Below are 16,429 nucleotides of genomic sequence, written 5' to 3' on the forward strand. Positions count from 1 at the left end.
GAGAGGCCCTGACCCTCTCCAGAAGTAAGCTCACCCAACCACCCAGCCACCCTTTCCCATTTGCAGAGGCATTTAGGAAATTCCCTAGCTGAATCTACAGAGGCACAAATTTTAAGTAATTTGACTGACTTTAAAAATCTGAAAATTGGAAAATAGTTTGCCAGTTTCTTATGAACACTTACCATATGACCCCTAAGGCCCACAAGGTGTCTTGTACATACATGTGTGTTGCAGCATTATTGTTAATAGCCCCAAACTGGACACAGCCCAAATGTTCACCAACAGGTGAATCATAAAAACAAATTATAGTTTATTCATGTAGTGGAACACTGTTAACAATACAAAGGAATTAACTACTGATATAAATAGTTTCATGGACAAACCTCACAGATTTTGTGCTGAGCAAAAGAAGCCAGGCACAAGAGAGTAATGTTGTATGATTTCATGTAAATGATGTCTAAGAGCAGGTAAAATTCGTCTGCAGTGATAGAAATCAGATCAGTGGTTGCCTGGGACAGGAGGTGGAGGGGGGCTAATTGCAAAGGGCAAGAGGAGACTTTCTGGGGTGGTTTAAATGGTCTATATGTTGATTATGGTGATGATTATATGGATGTATACATTGATCAAAGCCCATCAAACTGTATTTAAATGGTTATCTTTTATTCAGTGTAAATTATACTTGGATAAAGTTTGAAACCTGGAAGAAGCTAAGGACCACGATGATCACTGGACCAAAGGAGAACACAGGGCTTGGGCACTAGTCCTGAGTCTGCCTGTATTTGGGTGTGTGCCTTTGGTCAAGTCCCTCCATTCCTCTGGGTCTCTAGTTGATAGGAGATAACTATCCCTAAACGTTCCTAGATAAACTTCTATTTCCTGGCCATTTCACTCCCCCAGCCCTTAGGAAGTTCAACAAAAGCTAAGCTATTTTGAGGCACAGAGATTCCTTATGAAGAGAAGAATCATACGTAAATCCTAGTGACACATTAACAGTGTAACAATATTTACAATAAATAATGCAGATATTCCACAAGGATATTACCCAGTCTGAAGTCTATAGGGCAGTCACTTTCTTTCCTCCCTCCCTCCTTCTACTTTGGGAATTCAGGCTCTCGTGTCAGATAGAACTGAGTCTCAGCTCTGCCATTTCTAGCTGTGTGGCCTTAGGAAAGTTATTTAACTTCCCTGATTGCTTATCTGTAAATTCAGACACTCTTATCATGTTGTATCTACCTGTTACACTTTTTCACTTTTTCCTGGAGCCAAGAACAAAACATACAAGTCCTTGTTCTCAAGAAGCTTACATTCTAGTGAGAAAAGAGAGATGACAAGCATACAGTAAACACACAAAACAATTTTAGTACAATGAAGGAAATAACCAATAAAGGAAATAACTATGATAGAAAATAACTCTGAAGCAAGAGATAGGCAGAGTGATGTGATCTCATTTGGATGCTTCAGAAATCATTCTGGGACTGTTGTAGGGGAATGGATTGTATTATAGTAGGGCACAGAAGGAAAGTAATACTGGTTAGGTGGCTGTTGTAATAGCCAGCTACCTTGTAACCTGGATTAGTGAAGATGGAGGTAGTGGAAGAGATTCAGGATATATTTGGAGGTAGAACTGACAGGACACTGACCTGTTGGAAGTGGATGGTAAGCAAAAGAGAAGATTCAATATTAGCTACTGGGTTTGGGGCTTGAGCAATTGACTAGATATTGGTGCCATTTGTTGAAATTGGGAAGTCAGAGAGAAAAACCATTGTGGAGAACAATTGAGAATTTCATAGGACCTGCTAGGTTTGAGAATAGCTATCAGATGTCACATGGATGAATTTGGAGCTCAGGGAGCAGTTAGGACTAGAGATGTGTCAGGTTGGGAGGCATCAGCATATAGGTGCTATGTGAAATCATAGGACAAGATGAGATCCCCTAGAGAGAGAATACATGTAGAGAGGAGGAGGGGCCTGGGACCAGGTCCTGAAACCCTTCAGTATTTACATGGAGGCATAAGGGGAGCAGAAAAGCCTGTAAAGATGGCCAAAGAAGAAAAACCAAGAGAGTGGTGTCACAGAGGCCAGAAAAAGAAAAGCATCTCATGAAGAAGGGAGTGACCAGCCTCGTCATTGCTGCTGAGAATTATGGGCTGGATGTGAAGAATAAAAAAGGTAGCTCGGTATCTTGTGCAGTAGCAAGCTCTTGGGACAGCGGTGATTGTAGCAATCCGGGCCTGAACTTGTTCCCCACATCCCCTTGAAGCTGACAGAGACGATTTCTCCCTTTATTTGGAGAAACCCCAGCTACTTAGCACCAGTCTTGCTTCGCTTGAATTGAACTTTGTCTGGTGGTAAGTACTGATTCCTTCCTTGCTTTCCCTGTCAGATCCTTGGTAAGTAGGAGAAACAGGAGATGCGGTCACCCGCTGAGGCTGGTGCCAGTTTGGCCTGACCCAGGCCCACATCCCAGGGGAGTCTGCTGGGTGATAGGTAGTGCTGGGAGACCTTTGGCCACTTGACGGTGCCAGAGAACCAGGAATGGACTGTGGCCTTATGCCAGGATTATGTGACTACTGGCCCTGATCCCATGACATTAGAGAGAGAGAGACTACTGAGCCCTCACAGAGCAAAGGACACAGAGCAGAGTGTGGTGAGAGTCACACTGGACAATGCATGGACAAGTGTTTTATAAACTGCAGTTGCCATACAAACATGTATGATAAAAAACAAGAAAAGAAGCTACAAACAGTTCAGAAACACTTTCTTTTGAGGCTTTGGAGCAGTTTTTCTTTAATCTGTTCTTGTGCTAAGAATACATTCTGAATTTCCCAGGAGTCATGATTTCACATGCTATGTCCTATTGTCAGACCATGTTACCTCCATTTTGGGCCTGGGAAGAACAGAATCTAAGTTGTAGGTGGTGATAGCTATTAAAGGAAATGAGAGCTGCCTGACTCCTGAGGCCTATGAGAAGCAAAAGCAGGTGCTAATTTAGGATTGGAGAAATAGACTTGTGCACTTAAATGGCCAGCTGCCCGACATGCAGCCCTACCAGCGATCTAGGCCTAAGTCAGTGTTGAGTCAGATGTGGATTCTAAGAGATGATCTTTCTGATACAAGGTAGACAGGCCCCACAGGCCCACTTATCACATGGCCAAGGAAAGGAGTTAGTGGTGTCTTCTGCTTTTTTCCCTTAGATTCTCTGCTGGGGAGGGTTTTTGTTTCGTGTGTTTAGTACCGTAATCTAGGTACTAAGAAGCTGGCCTGTGGACTTTATTTTCAGGGAGGCAGTGAAAGGAACCTACCTCATGTTACTTGGTATTAAGGCCAAGACTTTGCCCTGGTGTTTGTTGTTTTGTTTGCTTTGTTTCTTTCAATAACCATCGTCTCCTTTAATTAGAGATGCATATTAGGTTTTCAACATTTTCCCTTAGATTCTTAGTTATTCTAAACCATAGCTTAATGTTTCTAGATTTTTATTTTTCTCAAAAAAAGGCTTTGTGTTTATATAATCCTTTTAAACGGAAGATTCTATAAATATTCTTAAAAATAATATCCAGGCTCTTAACAATCTGTGCTAATGGTGAGGAAAAGTTGTGCAGGTTTCTGCAAACACAGACCTCTGTTCAGCAGACTTAGGGCCTCTTGCTGAGCTGAAAGAAGGCCTAACCCAGCTTCACACCCTTGAAAAAAATAGGTACACCTGTTTTTCAGTTTAGAATTCCATGTTGTTCAGCAGTGATACCATTGTTGTCATTGATGAAGCATCTCGGTCCCTGGAAGCACAGTAGCTGAGAATAGCCATCACGAATCCTGCTTTGGGGATTTAGAATCTGATAAATACCACAAGGATGATGCCTGCCATAGAAACAAATACTGCTGTCCAGGGAACGGGTGGAAATATGTAACTCAAAAAAGAATAAGCTGATATAGGCATTATGATATTAATGAAAGTACCAAAGGGGAGGGGAGCAGAGTTGGCAGAACCAGGTAGATAGGCTGCTGAAAGACTGGCAACAGCAAGGTGGCAGGGCTGAGCAGTCTTGTTCTTCCCATTGAAGGGGTAGGGTGAGGTAGAAGACTGGGGCCTGGAACCAGGACCCCTGGTTTCCTTGGTCTCAGCTCCAGCCTTTCTCTTCTGTGGTAAGTCAGGGGCACGTCCCCAGCTTTTTCCAGGTGCCGTGGTGCCACTCAGCTTGCTGATCATGGAATAAGATTGAGCCAATTAAGTGTATCAAATGAATTTTTTAAAGAGAGGATAAAGAACTAAACATTCTGTTTTTTTTAATCATTAGGTATGCTATGTTGACTATGGTTTTAGTGAAAATGTTGAAAAAAGCAAAGCATACAAATTAAACCCGAAGTTTTGTTCACTCTCATTTCAAGCTACAAAATGTAAGCTTGCAGGTAAGAGGAACTTTTGTAAAAACTCTCTCCGTTTCAATAGGTTATTACCACTGTACATTTGGATAATTGAATCCTAAAATGGACTAAGTATCTCGTGTTATAATGTGTTACTTCTTGAAAGGTTTAAATTCATGTCGAATGTGTTCTTTATAAGATACCATTATAAAAATGTTATGTTTTTATATTTTATGTTGTATATGAAAACGTATTATAATTTCTTATAAAAATGTCAATTAGCCATCTTAAAGGGATTTTTCTTGTTCTAACTGCCCTAGTAACAATTGATAGAGGCCCTGTTTCATGACATTTGATCAGTTTCAGTATGTTGTTCAGCATGTTGTGAGGTGACTCTCAGCCCCTTTCCCACTGAGATGGACTGTGGTGATGCTGTGAGGGTGTGACTGACACACCCTCACGCGCCCAAGCATGAGTCTGATCACAGGTCACATGCAGTTTCTGGCATAGTAGATGTATCATTGTTCTTTTCCTTCCTCCTAAAGGAAACAGAGGAATCCACCTGTATGAGAGTGCCATGTAGGGATAAACTTAAAGGACAGATGACACATTGGTCATGTTTGTGATAAGGAAAGGCATTGAAATATGCACCATGCCAGGGGGACTTGAGCCAAATGCAGAAAATGATCATAATTATTTCATGAAAATTAGTACTCTGAAGAAATGCCTCCTTCCCAGCAGGATGAATTCTTATGTCACAGGAGCTGGATTTGACTCTTATCTGTGAGATTAACCTGAAGAAATTTTAAAAACTTGTTAACAACTTTTAGAAGTTGGTGTTGGAAAGAATGTATCAAGAGCATAGGACAAGATTTAGGGTGTTGAAATTAAATGTTTGAGAAAAGTTCAAAGTTATATGTCTGGAGAACAGAACAAGAAGAAAAAACTCAGGAGGAGTCTGAATTTTAGCTTGTGGATTTAAAGTAGAAAAATATGGAAATAGGCATTATAGTACCATTGGGGGAAATATGAGCTAGTTTTAATTCATTTAATACATTAACTTAGAATTGTCATATATGTTATGTGGAACTATAATTTTCTAAGAATTTAAAGAGTAGTTGGACTACAACAAAATTCATCTAATACCTGTTATGTTAAACACTACTTAATCTGTCTTTGATAAATCAGAAGGTTCTTTGGTATCCTAAGGGTCAATAAAAAAGAAACAATAGTGGTTGTCTCAATTTCCAATAAATGTGTGTTCATTTTATAAGAAAAATAATTGTATATATGTAGGAAGTGCATTACAAACATATGACTGGAAGACATAATTGATGGCTTCTCATATGTGTTAGTTTTTTGGTTTTAAATATGTGTTCATGTATAAAGTGAAGACTGTTTCTCCCAAGGTAGAAATTCTGATTGATTATCCATTTTTCTGCTTGTTTTAAGATTGCCTGCCTTAGTGTACCATTCAAAAGGGCATTTACATTATATTTTTTTAAAACCTAAGAGGTAAGACAAAGATTATAAAGCAAAGCTTTCATATAAAATTTAATAATTTTGCAGTAGGCTTATAATTTTAATAATGGTCAAAACAGACACAATCCATCTATTCATCTTGAAATGATTTTTCTATTTAAGTAGAAATTAAAAGATTCAATATTTTTCAGGCTTGGAAGTCCTAAGCGATGATCCTGATCTAGTGAAGGTGGTCGAATCTTTAACTTGTGGAAAGATCTTTGCAGTGGAAATACTTGACAAAGCTGACATTCCACTTGTTGTTCTGTACGATACCTCAGGAGAAGATGATATCAATATCAATGCCACCTGCTTGAAGGCTATATGTGACAAGTCACTAGAGGTTCACCTGCAGGTACCACTGTGATCACTGTTGTTGCTTGTTACACATTTTGTATGAGAGAAAAATCAGCAGAATATTATACATTTTAGGCTAACAATTGATAGAGACAGATTACATTTACATTGAGGGGAAAAAAGGAGGGAGTGGGGCTAGAAGGGAAAAAAGTACCAAAATGTTCAGAGTAATTGTTTCTTAGGAACTGGATTTTTTATTTTCCATTTCCTGCAATGAGCATCTATTGATTTTATATGAGATTATTTTGTAAAGATAATAAGGAAAAATAACACAAAAGAAGGGAAAATTGGGTCCACGAAGATGCTGATTATTAGCTTTAACCTTTTTTTAATGTGAAGAACATAAATGCCCCAAAAGAAGGAAGCCTTTAAATAAATTACAGAATATCTACCCAAGAGAATAGGATGAGATGTTAAAAATGGTCATTTTAAAGATTTCATAGAAACAATGGGAAAACTTCTGTTTTAATAAGTAGAACCACTGTGAATGTCTTTATTATGGTTTGACTAAAAATGGGTAAAATTGAATATTTATTTTGATTATGGTTTTTTAAAATTACTCAAATTCATGTGACCTCTGGACCCAGGTTAGAAAGTAGGCTGATGATGGATTTGATTTTGTGAGAGTTTATTTTCACTTCTGTTAATGTTGCAAAACATGGTTTATGTAATTCTTTTTCTAAATAAATTGGGAGAAAATAAACCAACATTAAAGATAGTCTTGGCCTTTCAGACAATGGAGTATGGGAATGTATGCACAATGTCTATTTTGTGCTTGGCATAAATGATATTAGACATTTCTTTTAAAAAGAAAAGAATCCAAATTAGTTTTGTACATTTAAGCTATAAATTGCATTTCATCTTACATATATTCTAACTTATGGGATGTTTAGGTAGATACCCTTTAGGTAGGTAAGAGCTGCATTCTGCTCTCAAGCATTCACAAGGTATCCTTTGTCTGTTATAGGTTGATGCCATGTACACAAATGTCAAAGTAACTAATATTTGCTCTGATGGGACACTCTACTGCCAGGTGCCTTGTAAGGGTCTGAACAAGCTCAGTGACCTTCTACGTAAGATAGAGGACTACTTCCATTGCAAGGTATAGCAGAACCTCTTCTACCTCTAAAATTAGCCCTAAAATTACAAACAAGAGTAATTTACTAAATTGCATAAGTATGAACAATTTTTTTTGTATGAACGATTTTTTAGTAGTCTGAAATGGAATCTCTAGAATAGTAGGTAAAGAGCTAGACTTCAGAGCTTTAAAAGAAAAACACAACACTAGTTTCTGCAATGTAAAATGAAGATAGCAATAGTGTGTACCCTATAGGATTGTCCTGAGGACACTGTGCCTGGCATGTAGTCAGTGTGCAGCAATCGGTAGATGTGTTATTTATAACATGCAGTTGGTGATGCCACAGTGCAGCTGCCTGTGACTGTCTGCTAGAGCCAGCTGACTCTTCTGCTTCAGGCGAGGAGAAACCTTGGAATTTAGGAGGATAATAAAACTTTCCTCCTTAATTCTGCCTTCATCTTCCTCCCTAGCCATCACTCCTTGAGCTCTTTATGGACCCTGAGAACCTGCCACCTGATAAATTTGGTTCTGCAGTTCAAATTGTATTAATAAGCTCCTTATCCTTTAATTCTACTATTTTTTTCTGAATCAAGCTCTGTAGAGGTTTTATTGTGCTTTAAATTTCTAAAATGGTTTCCTTACCTCCATTAGGACATTATGGTCGTATTTCAGAATATGCTGTGGTTTCCAAATCACTAAACCCTACTGCCACTTCTGCCCTTACCCCGTCGTCCCTGGAAGTGAACTCTTCCCTCTAACCCACAAAGCACATCAGGCACCTCAGGGCATTCATGTTCAGGTTTATATTTTAGCTATTTGGGTACTTATTTGCCTTTCTAGAGCATATGCTTCTTGAGGGCATAGACTGTGCCTTACCAATTTTCTGCATCCCTTACAGTATCTAATCTAGTGTCTTATGTAGAATAGGTATGCCAAAATATGCGCTGAATCAGGTTAAACCCACATTCAAAGTACAGTCTGGAATTGAGACATTCCTATAGCTTTATCTTGTTCTGTGTTACAGAGGTTTAATTTTAAGTCTATCTTTGAAAAATCTGAAACCCCCAGCTTGGCTGACTCCAGTGACTCATTTGTATGGATGTTGTCCTTATAACCTTTGGTGGTGAAAAGGACTCAATATTTCCTACTGCACTGGTAACCTAAGTGAGACATTGCCTTTGGGGAGAGTAGAAACACACACCCTGAACAGAAAGAGACCATGGACAGGTACCCCCAACTTCAAACTACAGCAGAAGAGGAAGATGAGGAGACTTCATCTTTACAGCTGTGATTTGTTGGTATTTAACTGGCACTGACATGCATATTTGTGTTGATAACATTTCTTTATTTTGGAATTAAAATGTTATCTTTGCATCTAAATGTGAAGAGATGAAAAGAATAGGCCCACAGACAGCTCTCGCAACCTCCTCACTTTTCATCCATGCTGCTCTCCTTTTTGTCAGATTCAACACCTCTCTTCATGTGTAACTGATGGAGCCAGTGCCTAAGTGAATCATAATGATCTTATGCTAATGTTTTTAGACATGTTAACAGTGCTGATTTATGAGCCATGTGCATGTACGGAGAGTAAACTACTGATGTCAACAAATGTATGAGTAACAGGTCAAAAGTTTTATAACCCTGTGTGTTTGCTGCATCCATTGCTGGAAGTCTGACTACATGTCGGTTAAGTCTGCCAGTGCCACAGTGATCTGTTTTTCTAATGCTGTAGCAATATGCTCTTTGCTAAGAGTAATAAGAGTATCATGCATTTCTGTTTTGCAGCACATGACCTCCGAGTGCTTTGTTTCATTACCCTTCTGTGGGAAAATCTGCCTCTTCCATTGCAAAGGAAAATGGTTACGAGTAGAGGTAAAAATCAGTCACTTGGCTTTTTAATCTTAACTTATTGTGAAATGTTTCAAATATACACATAGGTTTTTAAAAAAATTGAATAAATACTCACAGACTCATCACCAGTTTATGAAATAAAACATGACCAGTATGGTTGAAGTTTCCTGGTTGAAGTTATGGTCGAAGAAAGTTTACATCTCCTTTCTTCTGCCTCCACCCCAGTTTCATTTGTTTTTTCTCATTCTTACTTGTTTATATTCTTACTGTATTTGTACTTGTAGATACACACTTTTTCTATATATTTTTAATATTTAGTGGAAATATATTAATGAATATGTCTATATAATATAAAGGTAAATGAATAAGTGTAACTAAATGAATAAATATTTTCAAACTTTATATAAGTAGTGAGAGGTATTGGTCATGCTTTTTCATTCATTATGTTTGTGAGATTCATTCATGTTGATGTGTGCAGCTGTAGTTCATCTGTTTTTACTGCTGTATGATTCAACACTATTAATATGCCAACATTATCACTCCATCTTCCTGATGATGGATATTTAGATTGTTCCTAATTTTTTGAACCTTCCTGTCTGTCTTCCAGGGTACATACATAGGAGTGGAGTTTCTAGGTATTGGGAATGCATATCTTCAATTTTACTAGATCTTGCTTAATTGCTCTCCAAAGTTGATCTCCACTGAGAGTATATCCCTTTAAGAACTGTGGCTTCATGGGGCAATGTCAGATCCTCCCTGCCTCCTGCCTGGATCTAAGGCCATGTCTCCTGCCCAGCACAATTTTGGCTTTAATATTCACATACTCTTCTATTTCTAGTCACTAACAATTGTCTTATTTTCTTGCAAGCTCAGTTATGAACTTGAAAGGAGTTTTGTTATGGTTTATCTTGCGTTTCATATGTTTTTAAAAAGGCAGGTTTTGGATTTTTGTGGTTGCTCTCCCTCCCTCTCTTCATCTAGTTTGAGGTGGCACACACCTGTAATCCCAGCACTTTGGGAGGCCAAGGCGGGAGGGTCACTTATGTCAGGAGTTTGAGACCAGCCTGGTCACAATAGTGAGATACCATCTCTACAAAACCAAAAAGAAAAAAAAAAAAAAACTAAAAAAAAAAATTAAGAAAAAAATATTGGCTTGATTTTTTTTTTCTTTTTTTTCTTTGATACAGAGGTTCTTAACCTAGATGCAAGGACCTCAACTTTCGGGGGGGTCCCTCAACCCTCCTGGAATTGTATGCAAGTTGTGTGTGTGCTTGTATTATATATTTTGGGGGAAAAGTATGCATAATTTTGTAAGATTCTCAAATCAACCCCCAAAAGATAAGAATCGTTGCTTTATTGAATTTTTTAAATACTGCACAGCAACATTTTGATGACTTAATTGAATTGATTTTTTTCATTATTTAAATAAAACTTGGTCATGTCTAGTTTAATGAGAGTAGCAGTTTTGAAGTAATTATTGCTATTAATGTGAATGTATGTCAGAAGGCTGAAATCTCGGGTCATATGACCAAGGGGTATGTGCCTAGGTATAAACTTCAAAAACATGACTCGTTGAAAAGATCATAGCATTCTTCAGATCTTAAAGTTCTGTGTGATTTAATTTAAAATATATAATTGTATGCATACTAACTTTTTAAACTTTTTATTTTGAAATAATTTTTCTTTTTTACAAGTTGCAAAAATAGCACAAAGAGGTCTCATTGGCCTTTTACCTTCTCAAATGTTAACGTCTATATAACCATTGCATAATTACCAAAGCCAGGAAATTGACATTAATACAAAACCATTAGTTAATCCACAGAACATACATTTCCCAAATTGTCCCACAAAGTACTTTTTCTGCTCCAGCATCCAATCTGGATCCCACATTGTCTTTAGTTGTCATGTCGTCTTAGTATACTCCAGCCTGGCAGTTACTCAGCCTTTCTTTGCTATTCCTGACTTTTTTGAAGAAGAGCATTATGTTGTAAAGTATCTCACAATTTGAGTATCTTCATGTTTAAATTTAGGTTATGCATTTTTGGCAAAAAGAAGCCTTCTTGGTGTATATCCAAATACTTTAGATAAATATCTAGTATTATTTTTGTTATTATCAAATTGTATATTTTGTCTACCTTCAAGGTAGACAAAAGATTTGAGTACTCATTCTCTTAGTGATGTATGGAAAGTCAAGGAAGGAAAAATAATTAGTGAAAAGCAGATCCTATGTTTAATCATGTATTTATTCTTGATAGTTATACAAATAATTGCAAAGGTAATTATTGTTTTGACCCCAAAACAATAGTTTTTCCCTTATATTTTAATATTTTGGAGAACAGACTGTATCTTATAATCAGCAATATATAATAATGTATCAAATCATTTTATAATAAATCACGTCCTAGAATTGGAGAAATAATAAATATTACTATACTTATTTTACTGTTTATTATCAGTTTGCTGATTATTACTGATTAACTAGATGTTGAAAGCAATTCTACTCTAAAACAATATTTAGTAGGCTGGACACGGTGGCTCACACCTGTAATCCCAGCACTTTGGGAGGCCAAGGTGGGTGGATCTTTTGAGGTCAGGAGTTTGAGACCAGCCTGGCCAACATGGTGAAACCCCATCTCTACTAAAAAATACAAAAAAATTAGCTGGTTGTGGTGGTGGGCACCTGTTGTAATCCCAGCTACTTGGGAGGCTGAGGCAGGAGAATTGCTTGAACCTGAGAAGCAGAGGTTGCAGCGAGCTGAGATTGCACCACTGCACTCCAGCCTGGGTGACAGATCAAGACTCCGTCTCAAAATAATAATAATAATATTTAGTAAATAAATACATTTTAAATTAAGGGAAAATTTTAACATTGATAGTCTGTTCCTTTTAATATGCAATTCAGGATTGTACAAAATGTAATTGCACAGAAGCATTTTGGTCTTTTGAATATGCTAATAAATGAGCCAACACTTATCTCATTTCAGATCACAAATGTTCACAGCAGCCGGGCTCTTGATGTTCAGTTCCTGGACTCTGGCACTGTGACATCTGTAAAAGTGTCAGAGCTCAGGGAAATTCCGCCTCGGTTTCTACAAGAAATGATTGCAATACCACCTCAGGTACTATGTTACCAGCCTGGGAGATTTGCTGGAACAGATTTGGATGTGTTCATAATCTTATTGTAAGATGCCTTCTCAGTTTTGATCTCATTAATTTTTAAGAAAATTGGAAATTGTCCAAATGTGGTTGTCTACTGGTTTTCAGAAGTAAAACGTGGCTGACTTAGACAAGACCAGTCATATTTACAGACTGTTGTTTGAGAAATGTTTGTTTTCAAGAGCATCCAGTCATTAAGCTGTGTTGTCCAGTTACAGGTTCCATTTTGATAATTAGATGCCAGTACTGACTTATGTACAGTTCCAGAATATTGTGTATAAATGTTTATTTTTAGAGTTTTAGTTTAATTAGGTAACCATTTTCTTTGGAAATCTGTTTAGACATAATCATTTTCTCGGTGACTTCCCCACCATACATTTTAATTAAAAGATTAACTTCAGCTGGTCCTTTCTTTATTCGTGAATGTTCAGATGATAGGGATTTTGAATATTTTGAATTGTTTAGAACTACTCACTACCTTTAGGAGAAATAGAGGATTTTGTGCAGAAATTAATATCTTTTAAAAAATAAAACAATGCAGTATTCTACAACTTCAAGATGCCCATTTACTAATATTTTCAAGAAGACATCTTCTGCCATCAAACTCAGTAAATAAAACATTGTCCATAATTAGCATGGCTTTTGACATGTCTCTCCCTCCCATCACCATTGCTTTTTCTAGCTGTGACTATTACAGAGAAGCTTTTTTCAAAATCATTTTTACTGTCCATTGTTCAGCCATAATTCTGGAAATTGATGGGCCTTCAAGTGCTACTCTGACTTAATACCTCTTGTTGGAACAGCCATGCAGGGCCAGCCTTACCTAGAAAAGATCCCCTGGGCTGGAGGGCAGTTGGGAATCTGTCCCACCGCTGTGATTGTCTGAAAGTCCACAACAGTACCACCTGTATGCTATGGCATTAACAATCACTAAACTTTTTTTTTTTTTCATAATCTTGTCTAGGTTTATTATTTGACAAATGTGAAGACTGTTGGTTGGGAGTACTTTAAAAGCCAGCTAGCCCAAGCCTCTGGCTCGCAACATCTCTCCAAGAGTCTAAATCAGAGTACCAAACTGATGGACTGTCAGCCAAAGCCAACCCTTAAATACTGAGTTTTGGCTCTTGGCTCTTACAGTATTTGAAAAATGTGAATTGGTTGCCAGGATTTTAAAATTAGGAAATTTCACACAAAAATTCCTACTTCTAGCTTCTCTCTTGACAAATTGGAAAATCTGACTCTGCTGAGCACTATTCTTGTGGGGCAGTGCTCCTTAGGAGCTTGGGGCCTTCTCCTCTGCTGGCCCCATCGGGTCTGCCCCACTCCCTCGTTGCCTGCCCAGCCCCTGCAGATATTCAAGTGTGCTGTCTGCTCTAAGTGACCTCCTCTCCAACAAGAAAGGTACCACATCCAGCCAGCAGAGCAAGAGGCTTAGAGCTCCTGAGGGAGGAAGGCAGGAAGACAGGAAGGGGCTCAGAGAGGAAAAGGAATCCTGGAACTGGGTTTCGTCCCCTTCACAAAATTGCTTCCGTTGATTCGAGGGTTTACTTGAAGCTGAAGGAAATCCCTGAGTTCACTTTTTAGCCTCTGTTGTAGCCATTCTACAGATGCTTGTATAGTGGTGGTAGGAGCTAAAAAGCGCTGGGGAAAATGAAGCTTTTAAGGACCTGTGGATTTCAGTTTTTTTCTCACCCTCCTTAATTCTCATTACAACCTTGTTCAAAAGGCAAACAAATGTGTCTGCTACCCATGAGGTACTCAGGAAATGCTGAGGCAACAGGAGTCAGATTTCCTCCAAATGACAATTTTTTTTTTTTTTAAGTTGAGCTAGAAGGTAGACCTTGATAAAAGTCCCAACCCTGTCTTTGCAACTTTGGTATCTTATACAGTCTTTCTGAGTCCATTTCCCCATCTGTGAAATGGGGCTGCAACACCTGTCATGCAGAAGTATTGTACGGTGGGAAGTATATGGAGTGCTGGGGGTAAGCCCTGGCTCATAAAGGAGTAAAGACAATAGTAGTTGTATAAATAGAGTTGGGAACATAGCAGATGCTCAAACCAGGAACTGTGATTGTCGTTATTAGCTGTTGTTGCTTGCTGCCTATCTTGGTACCATTTGATTTGTAGGAAAATATTAACATTACTCATAACTAGGTATTTTAACATGGTGTGTTCACTTTTCCATCACATTTTCTTTTCAGGCCATTAAGTGCTGTTTAGCAGATCTTCCACAATCTATTGGCATGTGGACACCAGATGCAGTGCTGTGGTTAAGAGATTCTGTTTTGAATTGCTCGGACTGTAGCATTAAGGTTAGTTATCTTGTTGGGCCTGATACATTTAGAAAGGGAGCTGGCAGCTGTCAGGGCTCATTTAGTTTTTGTGAAGGAATTTTATCTCACTGTAAAATGGATGCTTCCACATCCAACACATTTTTTATATTCAGGAAATTGGCTACATGTGTAGCTGTAAGATATTTTATGGTTTAATTCTTATTTAAGAAGTTATCCTATGTCTCCAGTATTATTTTTAAATGCTTCTTATAATTTTTCCCATTATTAATGCAGAAGAGATGGTTCTCCACTTCTGTTTTGCTTCATGATAAGGGATTAAGTCCCCAACAGAGGGACCACAGATCTCTTGATAAATGTTTCTAAAGATCATTTAAATAAGTCCTCTATTTCTTTTTTATTCACAAAGTAGAATAGATTATAAACAAATCATTTGTTTATAATTGTGGTTCTTAGCCTCTTTTTCCTAAAGTTTATTTAATCTGCTGTACTTATTTCACTAGCTCTTGTTTCTTTTTCTGTACTTTTGCATCTTTAAATCAAAAACATTGCTCATATATCCAAGAATACAAATTTAAGAAGATAATTTTTCTATTAACTGATGGAAATTGTATGACTGTTTTATATAAACATTTAAAATGAAATGTCCTTGAAAAATATCTTCATGAAGACCTCTAAATTATTCTAGCAGCAGTGATTTTTCTGTCTTTGTATTCCTCTGGGGTTTATAGTACAATTACATGCTTAATTACATACTATTCCATATTCTTCAGTTGTCACATGATAATACTGTTTTCTCAGCTACTCTTTAAGCTCCTAAAGCCAGAATATTGGATGGTTACTCAATAAAAGTACTTTTTGTTAATTTTTAAAACTGTACTTCTGTATTATAAATATCAAAATGAATTCGCAGTCAGTATTTAATTAGTACTTCAGAGGATGAATGTAATAGAGGCATCTTGTTGGGAAAAAAAAAGAAATTTTAAGTAAATCACTGTAGATGGGTTGCCTTGCTGTTATCTCCCTCTCCTCAGGCCTGTGTTCCTGCCTTTCATTTCTAGCCCTATTTGGTAAAAGATAAATGTGGCTGGAAGTATCTTATTTTTATCATTCCTAAGATAAACCAGAGTTGCTGATGAGAATAGCCAACAGTCACCTAGCTCCTTGGGACACACAGCAGTACAGTCCCAATTATTAATGTATGATATTTCCATACAAACACCCCTCTGGCCGAAAGAGCAAAGATGGTTAGGTAGTCAGAAGGTCTCCTGGACAAAAAGTGTAAAACTAATTTTGACCCGTTCTGTGGAGCTTGCTTTCTCTTTTTCTCCCCAGGTCCCTCTCCTCCCATGTAATTGGAGATGGGGAAAGGGGTGAGGACATATACTAGGACCAGACAAGGAATTTGAAAGAGGGATGCTTACAGATATGGTGGATGTCAGAGCTTTTTCCTTCCCTTCCCAGTCTTGAGGACACACCAGCCTTAAGAAGAACGCTCATAAATCATTTTGCCATCATTGTGGTTGTTTTTTATTATTGATGCTGGGTGATGAGTATATCAGGGTTCATCATACTTAACATTTCTACTTTTAAGTGTTTTGAAATGTCATTAATTTAAACTATTTTAATCATGATATATAGAATCCTTTCTCTCAATGATAATGACCTATAGCAAGTTATAAAGTTTTCTCATACTTTTTATAGATTAGTAAATTTTTTATTTCCATAAGGCTGCACTGTTTCCTAGACTATTTTGACTTCAGAGCCCATTCATTGCCAAGCTGTGATAATTTATCTTTCCTTAAATAAAATGGATT

General features: G+C 37.5%; 1 protein-coding gene across 1 annotated transcript in view; it reads left to right on the top strand.

The window, feature by feature from the left end:
• TDRD7 (tudor domain containing 7) overlaps window positions 1–16,429 on the top strand; it is an 85,404-nt gene that overhangs the window by 55,548 nt on the left and 13,427 nt on the right. Inside the window, 6 exon segments of the mRNA NM_001133919.2 lie at window positions 4,292–4,403; window positions 6,032–6,234; window positions 7,204–7,338; window positions 9,100–9,186; window positions 12,150–12,284; window positions 14,523–14,633. Coding sequence (NP_001127391.1) covers window positions 4,292–4,403; window positions 6,032–6,234; window positions 7,204–7,338; window positions 9,100–9,186; window positions 12,150–12,284; window positions 14,523–14,633 — 783 coding nt within the window.

This window comes from Pongo abelii, chromosome 13 (assembly GCF_028885655.2).
Source record: "Pongo abelii isolate AG06213 chromosome 13, NHGRI_mPonAbe1-v2.0_pri, whole genome shotgun sequence".
Lineage (NCBI taxonomy): Eukaryota > Metazoa > Chordata > Mammalia > Primates > Hominidae > Pongo > Pongo abelii.